Source organism: Equus przewalskii, chromosome 5 (assembly GCF_037783145.1).
Source record: "Equus przewalskii isolate Varuska chromosome 5, EquPr2, whole genome shotgun sequence".
Taxonomy (NCBI): Eukaryota; Metazoa; Chordata; class Mammalia; order Perissodactyla; family Equidae; genus Equus; species Equus przewalskii.
In genome coordinates, this window is record NC_091835.1 from 86,123,933 (window position 1) to 86,144,830 (window position 20,898).

At 43.5% G+C, this 20,898-nt stretch overlaps 2 protein-coding genes and 1 long non-coding RNA gene across 8 annotated transcripts in view; 1 reads left to right on the plus strand and 2 right to left on the minus strand.

The window, feature by feature from the left end:
• PTPRB (protein tyrosine phosphatase receptor type B) overlaps window positions 1-13,749 on the minus strand; it is a 106,038-nt gene extending 92,289 nt beyond the window's left edge. For all 4 annotated transcript variants that reach the window (XR_011540564.1, XR_011540563.1, XM_070622062.1 and 1 more), the window contains exons 1-3: window positions 13,597-13,749; window positions 11,986-12,381; window positions 1,507-1,763 (exon numbers count right to left, since the gene is read on the minus strand). Coding sequence is in view for 2 of the 4 variants with exons in the window: in XM_070622062.1 (XP_070478163.1) it covers window positions 1,507-1,763; window positions 11,986-12,381; window positions 13,597-13,741 (798 nt within the window). In the remaining 2 variants the exon portion in view is untranslated. The remainder of the gene's footprint in view (window positions 1-1,506; window positions 1,764-11,985; window positions 12,382-13,596) is intronic.
• Window positions 558-1,862, plus strand: LOC139083666 (uncharacterized). The gene is made up of 2 exons (XR_011540573.1): window positions 558-828; window positions 1,154-1,862. It is a non-coding gene; the product is annotated as an uncharacterized lncRNA (long non-coding RNA).
• Window positions 13,750-14,305: 556 nt separating the features above from the next.
• The window catches only part of PTPRR (protein tyrosine phosphatase receptor type R), a 212,891-nt gene continuing 206,298 nt past the window's right edge, over window positions 14,306-20,898 (minus strand). For all 3 annotated transcript variants that reach the window (XM_070622066.1, XM_070622067.1, XM_070622068.1), the window contains one exon: window positions 14,306-15,479. In XM_070622066.1, the coding sequence (XP_070478167.1) occupies window positions 15,386-15,479 (94 nt within the window). In that variant the 3' untranslated portion in view covers window positions 14,306-15,385. The remainder of the gene's footprint in view (window positions 15,480-20,898) is intronic.

The window sequence follows — 20,898 nt, forward strand, 5'->3', positions numbered from 1 at the left end:
ATAACTGGCTGTTACAAAGTAAACGCTCCTGATGAACCAAATAACGTCTAGCAGGGGCGTGTGACCAGGGCAGGGAGGCACCGAAAACTGCAGTTTTAGAACCTGCCTTTGGAAGAGTGTGGCTCGGGCACGCTCCACTTCCCACGCTTATTATCTATGTATACAATTAAACATGAAACGTATATATACATCAGGTGCTCCACCAAGAAGCGATGGATTTCTAAAGTGAGCGGTGGGTCCACAGGCTCGGGGGCTGGGAGGGCTCAGGAGTGGGGGCTGCGGGAGGTGCAGAGCCTGGTGCCCATCCTTGAGTAACCGCCCCCTGCTCCCGGCTCCCGTGTCCCTTCCTCACCCTCCAAGCCCGACACACCTGGAGCCACATGAAGTCGGGAGAGGCGGGTGCAAAGCTGGGTGGGGAGTGAGAGGATGCGGACCCGCTCCTTTCCTGGTTTCAAGCCCAAACTCAGAGGGGAGATGGGAGAGGAGAAACTAACATTTAAATTGAATCTCGAGTTTGGGTTATCTCCTGAAACGGGTGTCTTTGTTGATGGGTTGAGAGTCAGGGTCGAGATTTAAGCGACAGAAGGAGCGTCCGGGGAAGTCAGGCCGCCTTCCTAACGTCCCTCCAAGAAGGAAGAACAACGCGCAGGGAAGATTCACAGGAAAGGAATAGTGGAGATAGAAGTAACATCCCACGGGCCGCTCGGAGCCTGGCTGGATTCGTTTTGTGATGGATGACGACGTCGGTGCTCACCAGCCAGGGAACACGCGTGGCAGAAACTGCACAGCGCGGAGGAGCCCCGGGCGCTGAAACGGGCGCCCAGTCGGGTGCGTAGGGTGGGGCTTTTCCTTTCTTTAAATTATTCGGGTTGCTTGTTAGGAAACAGCTCAACACGGCCAAAATGAAAGCTTAGCTTTTTAAATTTGCTTTCATTACACTGTTATTCCCTAAAACGGTGGCCTAAAACCCTGAGTGGAAAGCAAAAGTAAAGAGATGAACTCCTGAAGCGGGAACACTGCGCGGGGATTCCGGGGCCGCCGCCCCTCCGCCCGCGAGTGGTCCGTCCTCTGAGGGGGGCGACCTGGGGCTGGCGTGTGGCTGGGCTCGTGTTTAACCAGATTCACGACTTCGTGACTCTTTTTCTACCCTTAGGAGCACGATGATTGTGACCCACGCGGGAGGACCTGCAGGGCACTGATTTCGATTTCTGGTTCTGGGTCAGGTTGTGTGTGGGGCCAGGAACCCCGATTTGGGATCAGAAACGTGGCCGGCCTACAGGAGCGCAGCGACGACACGGCGGCCTAATCATCTGCACCTTGCAAAGATGCGGAAACTTTAATTTCCGCCTCACAGACCTTCTCATTGCACAGCATGCGTTCCTGTACAGCAAGCAGCCAGGACGCAGGGCCCCAGTGGCTCCTCGGCGGCGGCATTTCCAGCAAAGCGGGTCTTTGCGAACGACGGGCCTCTGGAGCCCCTCACAGGCCTGCCCAGCCCTGTCTTACCTCTTCCGTGGTGCTGGGGACGGGCCGCCGGGCGCGGGGAGCCCAGGACGCCTCTGTGACGCCGGTGCCCTGCGGAGGCGGGGGCTGCCCCTGGCTGCTGTTCTGGCCGTAGGTTCCCGCGGTGCTCCTGCTGAAGGCCTCGGTGGTGTTCCCACCCGGGTGCCCCCGGCCGCGCGGAACCGCGTTGAACGTGGTGGGGGTCTGGAGCGGAGCGGTGTTCCTAGTGGTCCGCGCTGGAACTTCTGCTCCCGGGCCAGCTGAGGGAAAGAAACGACAGTTGCCAAAGTTACCCTCATGTTTTATGGATTCTTCACATAAAAGCAATTTTACTTATAAAAAGATGGCTTTTAATAACAGGCATGTGGATAAGCTTCAGTTATAGACAAAAATCAACGATACCTGGGGTGGAAATTGCTGATTTGCCCTGTCCAATTCACCCATCCTTTATCCATCGGCCGGTTTTATAGGGCGGAGGGAGGGTTGTGGAAACCGTGCTATCAGAGAAAACCTAGCTCTGGGTGGAGGGTGGAATTAAATTTACTCTGTGAACATCTGGGGAGTCGCTGAATTGGCCTCAGGGGGTCCGTGAATGTCTAACAACTTCGTGCAAAATGCTCAGCATATGTGCATGTGCTTTTCCTCTGTGGGTAGCTTCCCTCCGCTTCTCAAACAGGTCATTAAGCAAGACTCCAGGGTGAGAATCACTGTTAGTGACTGACTTAATCTTCACCGTGAAGACTGACAATTCGTTGGAAGGAAATGACATTTCTTTGACCGCAGAGCAAACTGTTTCTAATCTTAATTGCGTGAGTCCAAATCATGTATGGTTGTATTTTCTAAGCTCCTTATCTTCTGGAAGAACACTGATTTAAAGTTGACTTAAAACTTATGAGCTGGTAGGATTAATTATAGCTTTCCTTTGCAAGGCTGAATTGGCCATACTTAAAAAAAAAAAAAAATTGATTTGTGGATTAGGTTCACCCAGCCATAATTTTAAATTGTGCTCTCCATGTCTTGGGGATCTTGCTAATGTGCAAATTCTGATTCAGTAGATTGTCAGAGTCAGGTCAGCACTGCTAACCAGCTCTCAGGTGATGCTGAGGCTGATGGTCTCTGGACCACACTTGGTGTAATGAGACATAGAGAATGGGTATATAATATGGAGCGTTGGAAAGGACGGTCAATTATGGGCTGGGGTGGGATGTGTAGATGCTTCCATCAGCTCCATAATGCATCACAGTTCTCTGGGATATAAAATCTTGCCCAATCAGGTAACTATCACTTTGAAGAGTTTCTGGTTTAAAGACCAGCAGAGGAAAGATTTTATTTTCACTACTCCTTTACCAGTTCATTGAAATGACTATCTAATAACCAGCTACCATGTGCAAGGTGGAGTCCCCACTGTGTTTTTCCTGTCCTGGTCCAACTGACTGAACTCTGTTTTGAATCTCATCATTTCCCTTCCAATTTCAACTCATGAACATATTTCATATGATAATGTATATAAAGAAGAGGGGGATAAAGCACAAAAAAGAGGACCAAAATGGAAAAAGTATTTTTAAAATTTAGCAAGATATAAATATCAGCAGTTCTCTTAAAAGTTAATAAATATCATGACTATTAAGCATACTTTCCTTGAGATGTGGATGGTTGTGCTAAGTACCTTGCACGTGGGGTTGCCAGATTTAGCAAATGAAAATACATGATGCCCAGTTAACTTAGAATTTCAAATAAACAACCAATAACTCAGCATATTTAGTATATCCCCAAAATACAAGTATATTGTAGGTTAGAAATACACTAAAAAACTATTTGTCATTTATCTGAAATTCGAATGTAACTGGAGTTGTCATGTGACAGGATGCTGGCCGCCCTACCTGGCAGTGTGCTGGCTCTGGCCTTTGCTAGGTTTTGAGCAGCCCCCTGGTTTCTCTTTCTTTTGCTTCTTCTGTGGTTGTGCTTGGGTTAGCCACTCGGAACACAGACCAGGAGGTTTCTTTATGCCTGGGGTGTTTTCTGCGTGACAAACCCAACTGTACTATTAGGGATATTCCTTTACAACAAACTCCAAGAAGTGGTCTTAACTCACAGTCTTAATTGAATTAGGGGCTCGAAATGTTCCTTTAAGCAGATATTTGCCTGCTGTTGGAATGTAAACATTTCTGTATGTGGAGATTAGTATTTTGGTCATTTTGAGCTTTAGCCAATGTGAATCCTCTGAGATGATTACCACCTGTGACAATTCTAGCTCTCAGAGCCTCAAAAAAAAAAAAAAAAAGATTTGATGATGGGGTTAGGACAAGGAGAAGCTTCCACACCCAGCATGTAATTACATGTCTTAGCATAGCGTGCTGTCCTGTGCTCACTCTTCTTCACTGAGGGCAAGTTGGTAAGTTCTCATCCTAAGGACTTTTTTTATTACTCAATTTACATAATTAATTCAATGTATGAAACAGGACTCTCCCAAAATTAGATAAATGATCAAAACACTCTTGAGCATTCTTCTGCAAATAACATAGCTTATTGCCATGGCACGAAGCTGGAATGTCTTATGGAAAAAATTTCAGTCTTCTGTGGTTGTCTTTAATTGACCTTCTAAATGTATTTTTAAAACACCACAAACCAAATACGTCCATTATCCGTTTTAGGCGACCACCTTTTTCCCAAAGAAAGAACCTACAGAATATCCGAGGCCGGTACCCCTTCATTCTGTGTCTGTGTTTTTAACGCGCTATTTAAGAAGCAAGAAGAAGCTTTAGTCTGAACATTCCATTTCCAAAGTTTGTGAATTTTAAAGCAGTGGTTTGCAGACTTTGGCTTCAGAATCACCTTTGGAGCTTGTTAGAATGTTGAAGCCTTGGCCCTCCCCTTAAAAACTCTGATCCCGTAGATGGAGAGGGACCCAGCACCCGCATTTCCAACTTTCCAGGCGATTCTACTGTATCTGTAACTCTGTGGTTTTATGCACACAATACGAGCCCAAGCTGAACTCCAGTCGTCCTTTATGTGGGTCCTGAGGGGTTGTAAAGCAGATGAGAAGAAAGAAAACCTACTACAGAAATATATGAAGTGGTCGAAATAAGTTCATCTTTTCATCTCCGGAACTCTCTGTTGAAATGGGTGCTTTGAAATTATACTAAAAGAGTATCTCTTTGGACATTTTGGTATCTATAAATTCTTCTGATGTTCTGTAAAAGTTATATACATTTTACAGTTCATGAAAGAGCAAGACGTGTTTTGACAAATGCAAGGAAAAGTTCTTACACAATGGAACAATATGTTGAAGCTATTTTTAAAGGGCTTTATTGTACCACTGCTAACACATTGTTTCCACGTTATACTCAATTCCTCTTAGAACACAATTCAAGATAAGGTGGACCATCCTGGGTCCAATATAAAAAGTTTTAGCATTTAAATTGCAAACAGTTCACCTAAGATGATTTGCAATGACTGCACCACATCAAGATCATATTCTGAATACATTTTTTTAAAAAAACATGTATTTTAAGTTTATTACTTAGTCTATGACTGGCTCAAATATAATCAATAATAGAAATGGAATTCTTGTATAATGATAATAAAGACAATACACAATTTGTTAATTTCCCTCCTTTAAATTATACAAAAAACTTTCAAGCGTGTTGAAAACACAATAACTTGAATAGAACTCATTGTGGAGATAGAAAATTTTAACTGTATTAGTACTTTCTATTCTGTAGGAAGATGCTAAATTAATGTGCCTTTTAAAAGTGGAAAAATAATCTGGAAAAGAGATAAATGAAACAAAAGATTCTTTAGGAAAAGGATGATTTACATTTATATATATGAATACACTAAATATATTAAACAAGATTGGGCTAGAATTGAAGTGGAAGGGATGGGATAATATAATATTATTATAATAGTGTAAATAATTATTAGAAATGGTAAAGAGAATTATTAACATTTCAGAAAATGTAAATAAAATAAAGCGTACATTAAAAAATGCATATCTAAAATTTGAGAAAGTGAACAAAGAGATGAAAGGTCTGTGAAAAGAGACACCAAAGGTGGAGAATTTGCAAATTAGGGGAGATAGAACAAGCAAATCAGAAATCGTAATTAGACTTCAAAAAGGTTTTTTCACAGAATTTAAAAAAGATCCAAGATTAGAAATTGACTAAAATTAATAAATGGAAGTTGATGCCAAGACATGGTGTAGTAAAACATCAAAGCATAGCATAGTAAAAAAATTAAAATAAAAAATGAATCAAAGAAATACTTTTCAATGGCCAGTTCTTACTCAGCTACTGAACTATGAGTTGCCCTAGGAAGATGAGCCTGGTTCCTCCCAATGCCCATGTTTTCTTTTAGGAATTCACACACACACACACACACACGTGTGCACACACGCACACTCGTGCACATGCACACACACATGCACACACATATGCACACATGCACGCGCACACACCGGGAGAAGGATGAGGTGGGGGGAAGGAAACCATGCTGGATGGATGAGCTTGTAAGCTCATGGCTGCCAGGCTGTGGGCGAGAGATGCTGAGCCAGGGGATCCTTAAAAGGATCAGGGAAAGTGGAAGTGGGAAGAGCATGAGCAGCTTGGTGTGTCCAGGGCTGGCTTGTTCATTAGGAACAATAGGCACAGCACCCAGGGCCCTTGATATTTTAGAGCCCACAAAGTGATTTAATTTCTTTGAAAATTAAAAAAAACACTTCCAGGGTTAAAGAAAATGTTTTAAATTTTTCCACACATCAGGAAAAAATGAGAATTTTAAGGCCCATGAAAATCCATTAAATTATTTCACTTTTGTTTTTTAAATAGAGGAAGGGGCCTATGAAGATATCAGGGCCCAGGCCTGTGAGAGTTGCATGTGGCCGGGACGTGCCCTGATGAGTTCACTGATGTGTCACAGCTGAAAATAATTTGGGGCTCTGGATGCTGCGCCAGATACTTGTCAGCAATCATATAAATCATACATCAATAATCAGTGATCATATGACTTTCAGTGAGCATGTAAATAAACCATCTATTGCAGAGCCCATGTTGTTATAATGATGCAAGGAGAAAACAAACCATAAAATGGCTGTGACAGCCAATTTGGTCAAAGCAGGGTCTATGTATACAAAAGACACTTTCTGTTTTGTTCTTCTTTTTCCCGTCAAGTCTCTGTATTGACAAGCATTCCTAAAAATCACTAAGGAAAGAGCTTCCACTGAACTCCTTTCTTCCCAGACTACATGGTATACGATTGTTTATCTATTTCAACCTTGTGCATTCTATTCCCTCACTCAGGTTGCTACAATTAAGCAATTGCTTTAAACAGCGATTGTATCCAGCCTGCCAGCAATGTGATTTACTTCAGCAGCAAAATCTCTTTTAGTGATTTCACTGGCTCAACCACATCAGAGACACTTGAAAATTTGTATGCAAAAATGTGCCTGTCCTCAGGTACACACCAGATCTGAATGAATGAGTCTGTAGCAGATGCTGCCTAAACCCCAATTGGCTGGCTGACATATACAGTGTTACGCTACATACAACAGGGAACATCTGAGTGGAAAGTAACAGCTTTAGACCATCATCCAGCTGTAGGGAGACTTGGTACCCCCCAGAAAAGGTATCCAAGTGATGGATGGAATTTTGCACCCTTCCTCTGAAAGCCCTAGACCTACACGGATGTGGCCTGTCTGCCAACAGACTTGTGCTGATGTTGAAGCCCGTTTCCAGTTTAGAATATTTTAATTCCCCCTCGTAAAGATTAGTTTCCCCATCTCAAAGATTAGATATGCTTGCAAATCAGTAATGTCCTTTGAGTAAATACCTCTGTTTCCCATATAGAAAAGGGGGCCAAGGCAGGAAATGTGTTCCATAGCATGTAGGTCCAAAAACTTCAATGATTGGGCCACTGTCACCTTTGCTGTCTGCTTGTGGAGCCAATACTATTTTCAGTGGGAAAAGATGTGGAAGAGAAAAGCAGCGGCCGTGGTTTCAATAGTGTCATTGCTCAAAGTCATCCTCAGCTTTCCTGTATTGTCCTCCACGGTTCTGATATTCAACACCTTCTAGAAGCTGAGACATTTTCTGATTTAATCAGCATTTGTTAAGCACGGGGACCAAGATTACCTTTAAAGAAAGTCAAGACTTCAAAGGTCTGATCTCTGTTCTGAATAAGCTTGAGGTCCAGTAATTTAGTTTTTCTAACTCTTTTCCCTCTGCATCTCCTGTATTGTTGAAAGTTTTGCTCATGGGGAAATGACTTTTTCAATTGAATTTTGAGTGAACTTTCCTGGAAATGGGCAAGTACCCCCAAAAGTGTAGGCCAATATAATTTCCCTTTAGCTCGCAAGGTTTATACTATGCAGGAAGCCCTCTGCTCGTGAGTGTTATGTTTCAAGCGTTTCCAAATTAGGGATTTGGACCTCAGAAAGCATTTTTACTCCAAAATAATAATAATCCTTTCAAAAAAAAGTCAAATATGTGATTATATAAAATTGCAATACTATTGAATAGGACAAAATTTGTTTCTTCCTTATTGCATTATTGATGGCTGCCTGGTGTTAATTTATAGAATGAGATTGAGAAATTATATACAAGGGATTTATAAAAATTCTACTCTTAATTCAGTGGCTCTGAGGATGTGGCTTTACTACTGTAGCTATAACATCAAAATATACGGAGGAAAATTGAGAAATTCTGTCAGTTACCTGTTTTATTGACATATTGCTAAAGGATGACATTTGGATGTTTGCAAATATCTGGATATATGGCACCTGACTGACAAAAGAATATAGGGGGAGAATGAAAGTTTTCAGTTTTTATCCAGATATGTTGCATTTTGGCAAAAAATGCTTTTACTGGCACTCTTATGACTCAAAATTATAGCTATAGGGCTCTAATTTTTAAAAATAGATTTTAAAAGTTTGATTTTTTAAAAAGAATCTGTCTACCAGTGCACTCTCCTTTTGCCCAAAATGAATGCAGTATTATCTTTAAAAGTAAACTTGAAATTCAGTGAAAGTGGTAAAAATCTCAATCCCATCTTTTCTTTAATTTGGGAATCTGTTATGTACAGGTGATCCTGGTTCTACAGTCTATATGTTCTATTTAATTAGGTCCCATTGAATTCTATTCTATTATTCTATTTATCCTATTAAATGGTTGTTTTAAAGAAATAAGAACCATATGAAAATCAAAAAAGACAGGCCAATTTTGCGGTCTTCTAATGAGAACCACGCAGTATCTATGATTATTTGAGGAGCTCTGACTCTAGTGCAGCTCCTCCTCTCAAAAAACTTCACACTAATTTTTTAATTGAATTTTTATCCACTTCGGAAGCCTCCTCAATTCACCCTGCTGTAGAGGGACTCTGAGCAAAGGAGAGGAAGGGGGAAAAAGGCAGCGAGTGGCAATGGCACACAGCCAAACTATAACAACATCCAGTGGGCAAAGGACTGTGTAAAGAAATGTGCAACTGAAAAATTTTCCTTAAAAATGTTTTTAAACAGAGTTGTTTAACGTGACATACCGGCAAGACTATTGGAGGAAGGGGTGCTTTTTTCTATTTACGCTCTATTATAATTAACTATTTACATATCTGGCTTCCCCATTACCCTAAGCGGCAAGACTCTGTTAGGGATTCTCAGCCTTGGTTGCACATTAGAATCACCTTGGGAGCATTTAGAAAATTCAGTGCGTTACTTAAGTGGCCTGGAGGGTGGAGCCTGGGCGTTAGTTTAGTTTCAAAGCTTCCATTGGGATTCCGTGCAAAGCTTGGTCTGAGAATCACGGATGGTCCTTGTAGCACAGCTCTGACACAGAGTAGGTATTACAGAAACACTGCTTAGATCCTCGAATGACATCATGGGTGTTCCCTGGGAAACAAGTGTGAAACATGTAGTCCCTCTTTTGATCTTCACAGGTACGCTATCTTTTACTGAAGAATTTCATCAAAAAATTCACATCCTATGCATGAACACCATGCATATTTGTGCTGCTTTAGATTATAGTATTTAGTTATCAACTCTTTAAAAAGCAGCATTTGGGATCATTCATCTGAGTGCAATTTTTCACAATGGATTCTCTAGCAAGTCAGTGAGCTTTCATGCTGTGGGTCAACTCACGTCATTTGTATCTTTAATCAATGGTGAGTTTGAGAGGGAGCAGAAAAATGTGTCTCAGCTTATGACTGTGTTAACGCAAAAGTATGTTATACCTGTGCATATTCAAAAGTATATTATACCTGTGCATATTCAAAAGTATGTTATACCTGTGCATATTCAAAGGTATGTTATACCTGTGCATATTCAAAGGTATGTTATACCTGTGCATATTCAAAGGTATGTTATACCTGTGCATATTCAAAAGTATATTATACCTGTGCATATTCAAAAGTACGTTATACCTGTGCATATTCAAAGGTATGTTATACCTGTGCATATTCAAAAGTATATTATACCTGTGCATATTCAAAAGTATGTTATACCTGTGCATATGCAAAAGTATGTTATACCTGTGCATATTCAAAAGTATGTTATACCTGTTCATATTCAAAGGTATGTTATACCTGTGCATATTCAAAAGTATGTTATACCTGTGCATATTCAAAGCATATTAAATGTAAGATTTTTTTTGTACTACAATTTTGCAAATTTTAACTCTGGTTTTCCTAGAAGTCCATTTTTTCCAGCACGCATCATGGGGCATGTTTGGGTACGGCACCTTCAGTGGTGAACTGTAAAGTGTCTATTCCATCCACTTTACCTTTGGAGTGAATGAAGTCCGTTATCGGACACGTTATGTAGGAAGGTCAAAGGAGGCACTTTTTCCATGAATTGTCTTCTATCTTGAATAACTCTCCACTGAATCCATATCTACTTCTTTAAAGTTCCAATGAAAGAATATTCTTCTAAGGTTTGACTGGGAGTTGGGGGGAACCTCGCTTCTTGTGTATTGTGGTGCAATGGGAGTGTGAACAGCGTTTCTGTGTGTGTAGGACGGGCCTTGCTAGAGCAGGAAGGGGATTGTACAAATTGGCACCATGTGCTGTATGTTCTCTGATAAAGTTGAATTTTCTAATTGACTTTTGTTTTATCTTATTCTCATAGTCTTTTATAAGAACAGGGACTATAATGCTCAATTTCTGTTGTAGAAGAACCCGTTGCATTCATTTGCATAGAATTAAATGCTTAACTTATGAAATGAGTGAGTGACGGAAAACTGTCCGAAGATCAGCGTGGTGGACTCAAATAAGCCTCAAAAATCGACACCTGATGAGAAACATATAAAGGTACAGTGGATGCTGATCCCCAGTTGGGATCATGGATCAAAATTAACTGGGGATCTTTTTAAGAAACATCAAGTTTTATGCCCGAATCCAGATTTCTTGAAACAGGATCTTGGAGGTGGTAGTCGGGCAGCAATGATGGGAACGATTCCCTCCCTGTGCTACGTGTTTGTCCATGGCCAGCTGGGCAGAAGGCTCTGGACCAGCACTCGGGAAACACTGTGTAGTGGAACGTGCCCTGGACAAAGGGCTGAGAAGCTGGGTTCTAACCACAGCTCTGCCACTACATTATCTGGCACAAGTCACTTAATCTGGACAGACTGCAGTCTCCTTAATGAAGGGCTTCACTTCTAGATAATTTCTCCAGGGATTTATAAGGTCTGTTTGTATCTGATATGTAATGTTCTATTAGTTTTATTTTTCACGACTTCCTTAAGCAAACCTCTAATAGAAGAGTCAATAAGCAATAAAATGACTAAGTAAAATAGAAAACTAAGCTGTATCTACAAATAAAAATTCCAAGTGCAGTTCTGAACTGTGTGGCACACCAGGAATCTGCGCACTTGTGTACGAGGTCTACACGTGTCTATCATCTGGGTCACATCCATCCTGGTCAACAAATCAGAAAACTCTGTGGCTGCACATTGGTTCTTACCATTTCAAAAGTATGTCACCTCCAAAAGGTATCTACCTGTAAACACTAGCATAGAGATTTGCAAAAGCACTGTTTATTATCTTTCTAGTCTTCTCAAGCACGATTTTGATGTTCTCATCGCTCCTCATAATCAGAGAATGGAAATGTCTACATCAGCAAAATTATTAACGTCCTCGTCATTGGCCTTAGTCCTTCACACATGCGCCATGTTTGCGCCTCAGGCCGTGTTTCTACATCTGATAGTACTTAACCAAAGCGCCTTGTGTCCGGCACAAAAGAGAAACTCAAGAAATATTTGTTGAATTAACAAAAGAAGCAAGAAGAGAAGGAAAGGAAGAGTGAGATCCAGAAAGAGAAAAGTTGGGCTTATTATAATGAGAATAATGGAGTTTTCCAAGTCGATGGGTGGCACACACTCCATTTCCATTAGCTTATGAAGCTTCCATAGGAATCTGTTGGGGCATGTGGACTTCCTTTGAATGTGAAAAACAAGACATTTAGCAGAACTTTCAGAACTGACTCTGAAAGGAATAGCTCACCTTTTTTTAAGCAGAGGCTTTCATTGACTGGTTTTCCCTCTTTGTTGACATCTATTTTCATCCAGCTATGGAGGTATTTCCTGCCCCTCCTGACCACTACCTTGAAGCCTTCTTTCTTGAGAAAGAGAGAGGTGTTTTCCACCTGGAGGAAGCCTTCCTTCTCATGGCAGGTCCATCGGGGTGCTTGGGAGCAGTGGGCAAAGACAGCTGGCTGGGAAGGGCCACCTGTGGAGTTGGAGATGCCCAGGCACCTTGCAGATCTAACATGAAGGAGCTTCCCATCCTCGGTCCACATCCACTGCTGGTTCTGGCTGGTCCCATTGCAGAAGCCCACAGCAACTATCTTATTTTCGAAAAGGCACTGCTGTTTCTGGACGTGGACAATCTGAAAGCTCTCTGGAAGAGGGAAAGCTCGTGAAGCACCATGTGGTGAGTCGCAAGGTCCCCAGAAAATAAAACAGCCCACCCACAAATCAGCCAAGGAAAATACGAGGTTTACTCATTTTTTGCCATTGCTGTCATTTCAAGCGAATATTTCAGACCCAGCACAGATGATTTAAAATCCCATGGCAGACAATGTAAAAATGCCCAAAGGTCACACATAAAAGTTCCCTTTTTCTTACTTTCACATGGTTTAGGGGGGAAAACACATCCCCATTGAAATAATGAAGGTTGAAAAAGAAATGAAACCATCCAAAAAATATGGTGTGATATTTTAGCCTCATTAGTTAAATAGGCTGAAGTTATGAAAAACCCAGTTTTGACTTTATTTTTCCCATCTTACCTCTGTCCCCCACTAGAAAAAGCACCCCTTTCCTCACTCAAGTTACTATTGCAACAAGTATTTGTATACAAATGGAATAGTTTGAATAAAAATTTAAAAACTGGATATATTTATCCAAAAATAAAACTCATTTTCCCACCCTTCTAAGCCCTCCCTCCTAGCTAGCTAATAGCAACCAATCAGAATATTGATTATCACAAACTAAATTTCTTATAGTCCTGGAGAGAAATATTTCTCTATTTTGTGACAATATCTACAGTTTTCTCTCAAATATTAATAGATTAAAAAAACAGCATTTCTCGAGGTAAGAATATTAAACATCCAGTTGCTAAACATCAGCATTAAAAAGTGAGATTTCAGGTTCTGAAACTATTTTCTGAGTTTTACTTAATTTGCCCAGCTCTCCCATGAAAATATTCAGACTTTCCCTCCAAATAATGACTCCCAAATAAAACACACCCCAGTTCTTCACCCCTGTAATTTTATTTCTTGTATTTTCTTTCTTTAAGACAAAAGAAAACAAAACTATAACGTGGTTGGGGAACAGCCTGGAGCATGTCACAGACTGCTCGGATAACAGCACATAATAATAAAAATGTCCCCTTGGCCCTCCGCTCTGCTGTCAAGATGCCATTTCAGGAGCTGCCGGGCATCTGGGGGCCTGAGTGCGGGCAGAGCTGGCTCCTGGCGCTCCCCCTGCTCGTCGTCTTTGACTAAACTGCCACGGAGACCTGGCTCCGTTTCCGCCTTCTTCCAGACTCTTTCCCAAGGGCAGGGCTCCTCCACTGGGGACGGGAGAAAGACAGGGCGCTGAGGCCCCCACTCACCTGAGACCCTGAAGAGCAGGCAGGTGAGAATCGCCACACAAAATCCAGCCTCCATTTTCCACTTAACAACTGTTCCTGCTTCGCTTGGGGGAAAAAAAAATTTTCCCAGATAAGAGAAGTAAAGGGGAGGAAGGAAACCCTTCATGGTGGGGAGTTGGTGACGAGCGCTTCCTCCTATTCAATTGTGGGGGGAGGTTTACACCACTGTCCTTTTGTCTGTTTCCTTAGAAAGAAGGGATCCTGATTCCCTCTCTTGTTTTATGAAGGAAAAATCCCAGCCTCCAGGAGCGGGACAAAGCTCACAACTTTTGTCCTACCATTCCTTTGGCACATGACTGCTTCTGAACCTCAAGAGGGAAGAAAGGAATCATGATCTTCGAGAACTGAGGGTTTCTACAGAGTTACCTCCCTTCAGGTGACGTGATTCTGCTGAATACACACAGACTGTGTAGCTCATGAGGGTCTATGGCAAGTGACACAGACGTGCACGTTGGTGTGACGATACGCCAGGAGTCTGCGGGGAAACCACAGGATGATGGAGCTTCTAGGTCATTATCTCGGAGTGACAATATTATGTTTTCAGATAGTCATCTCCACTGGGGAGAGGCAGAGACTAAAATTAAACCCTTCACCTTATCTACTTCAGGCTTCCCCCAAAAGACAATGGCCTCTCTCCAAATAGGAGAAAAAGTAGATGCTTTACTCAATATTTAGTATTAAGAGTTTATTGGCAGTATGAAACAAAGTCAACACAGCTGCAATAAAAACTCATATTTGAGCAGAACGTCTAGTGTTGCTGAGTGTAGTTTTTTAAACTTTATTTTGTCTCTTGAGGATTTAAACCTTTCAGAAATTTAAGGATATGCATGGCAGCATCCTTTTGCAGAACCTTTCAAAATGGGACAGGTTCCATCATTCCCAAAGGCACGTGCCTTTGGTTGGGAGAGAGATTCCCAGTAGACAGCATATTCAAAAATTCCTTCTTAGTAAAAGAGACAAGTATTTAAAATTCTTGATACATCGTAGTTGCTACAAATTTGTTTTTCCCTTTTAAAGTGAAATAACTCACAATGTAGGAACACAGTGGACAGATTCTGGGGCAGAAGCCGCCTTGATGCCCAAGAATAGAGAGTAAGTACATAGACACCCAGTGACAATCATTGTGCTCTTGATTGATTGATAGGAGGTACTGATCAATACACTTGCAATAGGGCATGTTATCAAGACACATTTCCATGTAAAATAGTTACAGCTTTTGATTTTTTTTTTCAAAAACAAGGACTTATTTGTTAAAAATCTGCCATCAATCGCTTGCAACTTTAGCGGCAAGATTCTGGTAACTGAGAACGGTGACAGCACTTGAGCCAGGCATTTCACCAGCTGACGTGCATCACGGGCAGACCTGCAAACACGAAAGCGTCTAGACACACAGGAATCCTCTCTCCAGCAGCTCTTCCAGGCGTCACTGGATGACACATGTCACTGAGCATTTCATACTCACATTCCGTGTGGCAGGTGTCAAGACACAAAACAAGTCCTCCCTGGCTGTGTGAGAAGCCTGTCCTACCCCCTCAGCTGGGGGCCTTCATCGCAGTGCCGGGATGCTTACAGACGCGTTCACGTGCACGAGGCTGCCGTCGCTAACAGGCGGCCGTCTTCCACAGTCCACACCGCAGCGTGGCTTCGGGGCTTCTCCTTCCTTCCATTCCAGGAAGCTCCTTCTAGAAGCCTCGAGTGCATGCTGACTACTCCCCCCTGGAGATCGGGGGTCTGGTGAGTCTGCAGAGAATCACTGGACGGTTTCTGCCGCAAGTCGGCTCTCGTACAGACACAGAGCGTGGTGCACGAACTCGTACTGCTCGCTGGTTTGGACCATGCCACCCCTGCAGGAAGAGACCACACAAGAACGTCTTACTGCTGACATCCTGCAAGCAAAGCGGCATAGCGACCACAGCCAGGCTAGGCTGTCATGCCCGAGACACACAGCAGCGGGCCTGGGGATTCTTACCTCCGTCCAAATGACCCGGCTGGTGGGTGGATGCACTGCCGGATGCAAGGGCTTAACACGGTGCTGGTGCACACTAGCATTTGCTCAGGTTCACCTGCATGCCTTCCTGGGGGGCCGCACAGCCGATGGTGAAGTACCTGGACTTTGGGGCCAGCCAGGCTTTGCGAGTTCAGACCCCTCCCCAGCCATTTGTGAGCTGTGTGATCATGGGCAAGCCCCTTGGTGTCCTCCACTGTTCAAGTCGGGTAACGACAGAACCTACTTCACAGGGTTGTCGTGAGGTCAAATGAATTCACGTGTCTGGAGGGTTCGTACGACTTCTCAGGTGCCTTATCATGCATCTTATGTTAAAGTGGCTTGTGCAACTGGATTAAAATCGATGGAAGTAGGTTTACCAAAAAAACCCTCAACTGTGAAATGTCACTCTTTCTACAAGGAAAAAGCTCACCACCCGGGAGCGGTCTGTGTGACTGCGCTGCAGGGAAACAGACTTGCCCTTGGCCACACAATAGCGGGTGGGCCCTCAAATGAGCTGGAAAAAGGGAATCGGCTCTGGTTTTCCCCTTGTTCTCGTCATTATCATCACAGTTACTCAGCACACCTTTTGTTACTGGGTTAGTACAAGGCAGCTGCCGTCGTGAGAAACGTGATGCTCTTCGTTACCCTTCCAGAGATAAAATGGCTGTATCAGATTTTGCTCTTTACAGTAATGGTTCTTTTACTGGGCAAAGCCTCTAGATACTAGTCCAAATGTTATTTATTTTTCCTGCTCATTGAATAACAGCATCACTGTCAGTAATTGTTGGAAGTCCTATAAAATCTCCATAACTCTGCAATTATACAACTAATTTTGAAATTGTTTTAGCCAGCCTTCCTAGTGGCTGTTGTTACTATTCAAAATAATTATTTTTAGACCATGTAAGCACTTCGACTTAAAAACAAGATGTATTGCCTCATTGTGACACAATTTCTGGTTAGTGGTAATAACTAAAACTGGGCTTGTATCTGTATTTGTCAATCTCTATAAACATAAGCTTGCAAGATATTAAAGCAGTAAGACTTCATCCTCTTAAACTAAACCAAGCAGTCAATGGGATGCCAAAATGATGTGTTTGGCAAGAAATAAAGTGGTAAATATGAAGTTTTTGGTGACAGCAACTAATTGGCAGAAATTTTTCACTGTTTTTTTTTCCCCCAGAACTGTACATTTTGTTGCTCTGAAGGCGACTGTCTGGCCAACGTGCTCCTTGGTCACAAGATGACAACAGAAACGGCCAGCTGAGGGTGTGGCAACTCTTCCTCTTCTTAGCTGGACGATGACATCTGGACACACCTAAAATACAGCAGGTGTCCAGAAGATGCTGGCCTTGACCGTGAACTTGGGAGATACAGCGGCCGTAAATATTAGGGCAGCTCCAAGGAGCTGGGAGGCACCTCCCTTCCTCTGGCATTCATGCAGCTCAAGGGACCGTCCGATCCCCTTGGGCTGCAGACGGCGTGTGGAGCCTTGTCTGGGCTCCATCCGTGGGCTCTGCTCCGTGACCTTCCTCTCACCCTTTCCCTCACTTTGAGGCAAGATTTTCTCCCTCTTGTCTCTTCTGGTGAGCTCTGGTATTTGTAGGTCCAACTGGTGAGCAAATGGAGATACAGTCTGGGTTTTAAGAACCATTTTACCCCAAACGGCTGAGCAGTGAATTTTAATGTGTGGAGTGTCTTTACCGTGACATTCTATTAACTAACTCAAGGTTGTTTGAGCCGGCAAAGGTGGGGAGGAGGGGAAAGAGACTCATTGGCTGTAGGCTAGCAAAATTCTTGCAGGTCTGAAGGCTCAAGAAAGGTATATGGAAAGTCATGTTACTTTCCATTTAATTTTGGAAAATAAAAATAGAGAATTGTCATCAGAAGGGTCCTCAGAGATCTTCCACTCCAATCACCAGCACGACGTGGTCTTTCTAGAAGGGAGCAGCCAAAGGACAATGGTCATCTAGCCTCTGCCGGAACGCTCGTGGGTGAGGTGCCTAAGAGGCAGCCTTCCCCGGGGTCGGCAGAAACACCTCTAAGGCATCAAAATGAACCTGCCCCTCTCCAACTGTCACCCCACTGGTCAAACTGAAATGACCCAAAAAAGTCTTACGGCTCCTCTTGTAGTCACACAATAGCTCTGTAAATCCTGGAAAACAACCATCAAAGTCCCATGATCTTTTCTTCTCTAGACTAAACATCCTGTGGCCACTCCACATTTCTGGGCAGCCTGGTTCCCCTGTCACTCACCAGTCTAGTCTCCGTCTTCTCTAGGTCATTTGATCACCTATGACCTTCTCAGAGTGTTGAGTCTACTCCCGAGGAGATCTGCTCGTTGGGAATGTTTCTCCCGTGAGCTGCATGTTGCGTGCCAACAAGGCTGCATTTGTAGCTGCGTCAGTGGTAAGATCCCACAGTGACTACGCAGTGCCTGCTGCTCAGCAAGCCTTTTAGGATATTGAGTGAAGGTTTAGGTTAATGAAAAAGTCCATAGGATTTTTTTGAATGTGAAAATTACAACTCTCTCCCATCCTGTACTTATGCCAATGAAGTTTTGAAACTAAATGCAGGACTTTCTATTTATTCCTATTAATTTCAACTGGTTGATTTCAGCACAAAGTTCTTATTTACCGAAATCACTATTCCTGTTGTTTAGTATATTAGCCTTCCATGCCTCACTTCCAACTTTGGGTGTTCCAGATTTTTAACAAGCATACGTTCTCTCTGTTTATCTGCCACTTATAAAGGGGTAGAGAAAGACAGGGCCATGGGAGGGTCTTTGTTATAAGTAGTTTGATGCCATGTTACATACGGTCTAATCTTGTTCCAGAATCGTTTCCAACCAGGTTGTAGGGCCTTTAGGGCAAGCGTGAGGTCACGGTCTCCTCGAATTTGCAACAGTGAAAAGCACCCACTAGTCCTGAGTGAATACCTGTCAACAGGTTACCCAGGCCAGGCTATTTCCATTCCTGAGGAAACAGATAAACTCCAGGCTAGAGGTGGTAACAAGGCACCCCACAATGCATTCACTGGAGGCCGGAACCCATCACCATGAAATTCAGGAACCATCACCATCATCTTTGAAAATAGTTAATAATCTCCAGTTGCATATATTGATATAGAATACTCTGTTGACCTTTGTAAGAACTTAAAACCCAGCATTACCCTGCAGATTTTACTCTGGTATGGGACAAATACAGTCTTTTTACAGGCTGGCCACAGTAAAAAATACCCAAGAAGCAAATATAGTCCTATATACAAAATACATTATGGAATCAATGAGCAATGCCAGACTAATTATGGCACCCTCAGGAGAGCCCTGTGCTCCAGGAGAGCTCCGACTCGGTCCCCAGGTACCTTTCAGATCAGACAGGGCACCATGGACTTGCTGAAGTTAGGATGTGGTCTCTGACGTAGATCTGCTAACCCGGCTGGGTTTGCAAGGTGGAAGCAGGGATGCTCGTTTATGACTTTAAAGGACATCACCCTGCTCCCTGTTAGAGAGCAGGCGCCAAAATCATCCTTGACCTCCAACAGGTCAGAGTTTAAACTCAACCAAGGTTAACATTTTAAAAGATTTCCATAGATGTCAAGATGATGCTTCCGTGGAGAAGGCCTGTGGAGCCCACACAGCCGGACCATCACCCCTCGGGCAGCCCGACATCACCACCATCACTCGTCCATCACGTAGGAGCATCATCTCTCCCTGGAGAATCCTCATCTTTTCCAGCATGGATAACACGCACTCAGCGACTGCTGAGCAGGAGTTAGTCTATCAAAGAGAAGGCTCATCTAGGGACAGGGCAGGGAGCCCAGCTCCTGTGAGATGGTCCATGGGCTTGGAAAGGTCTGGAACGCCAAGGGGTCAGGTTCATTATCAGCAGGGACCAATGTGTCAAGAGGTAAAAAGACACCCTTCGCTGTTGTCTCCACCACGCAATGGCTACCTTCTCCACCTCTTACCTAATCTCTGCACTGCTCGGTTTTCTCAATGGCAAAATGCTGAGCTAATAAAATAACAGCGTCTGCCTCATTGCACTGTCGTGAGAAAGACACGGGACGGTCTGCTCAAAACGCTCAGCACACAGCCGAGCACGTGTGGGTACCATGTTGTTAGCTATTTCATTGTTACTCTTACTCTTTGGTCTCTCTGGTCAACAGCACTGTTCAGAAAGCTCTAGGATGGGGCCTCTGAGGTTCTGTAGAACTGAGAGCAGTGCTGGCAGAGGACACAATGTCGCCAGGTTGAGTCAGCGTCGATGGAAAGATCCAGGTATGTCTCCAGATATTAGCAGCCTGGAAGTCCGCAGCGGTGGAGGCGGGTGATGCCATGGAAAGGAGTGGGCTCGGAGCTGACAGATCCAAGCTTGAACTCCTGCTTTTGAACTTGCTAGCTCTACGACTTTGGACAAATCCTTTACTCCTTCCCAGCTGGGGTTCCCTCAATTGTAAAATGACGTTAATGATGGGGCCGGTCCAGTGGCATAGTGGTTAAGTTTGCAAGCTCTACTTCAGCAGCCTGGGGTTCGCAGGTTCAGATCCCGGGCATGGACCTACATGCCACTCATCAAGCCATGCTGTGGAGGCGTTCCACATACAAAATAGAGGAGGGCAGGCACCGATGTTAGCTCAGGGCCAATCTTCCTCAGCCAAAAAAAAAAAAAAAAGATAAACCTCATCAAATAGTGAAGATTAAATGAGTCGAGCTCTTCCCAACTCCCCAGGAGCCTGGGTTCTCTGTGGTGCCTGTGGGGCTGAGGCTGCCTGGACAAGGAGGGTGGCCTTTGGGAAAAGCTCCTGGTCCCAGTTTTGACCAGGGTGGTCTTGCTTTCTGGTTTTTTTAATTATCATTTTGTATTGGTTTTCCATCTTGGTGTTCTGTGGGAGGTTTTGTCTTCTCATTGTTTTGTTTCCCATTGTTTACAAAGAAATTTGAAACCCACTGGCCTGGCAAACAGCGTGGACGGAGTCTGGTTTCGAGTTTTCCGAGGTTGAAAGGAGATAATGCGTGAAACGTTCAGCACAGTGGCTGTTATTAGTGGCAATCAATGAGCGTTCCACACTCCGTTCCCGCTCTTTGGATGCTGAGTTAATGCCGTGCCGAGGGTGACCGTGCATCTGGTTTGTGGGGTGGTCCCGGTTCATGCCTCTTGTCCTGGCGTCATTCTTAATAGGGCAACCCTTCACTCTCACAAGTGCCTTGGTTTGGATGACAAGTTATTTGTTCACCCTAACGAGGCCCTGTTCCAGGTTGTGGAAGAAAGTCCTTTCTT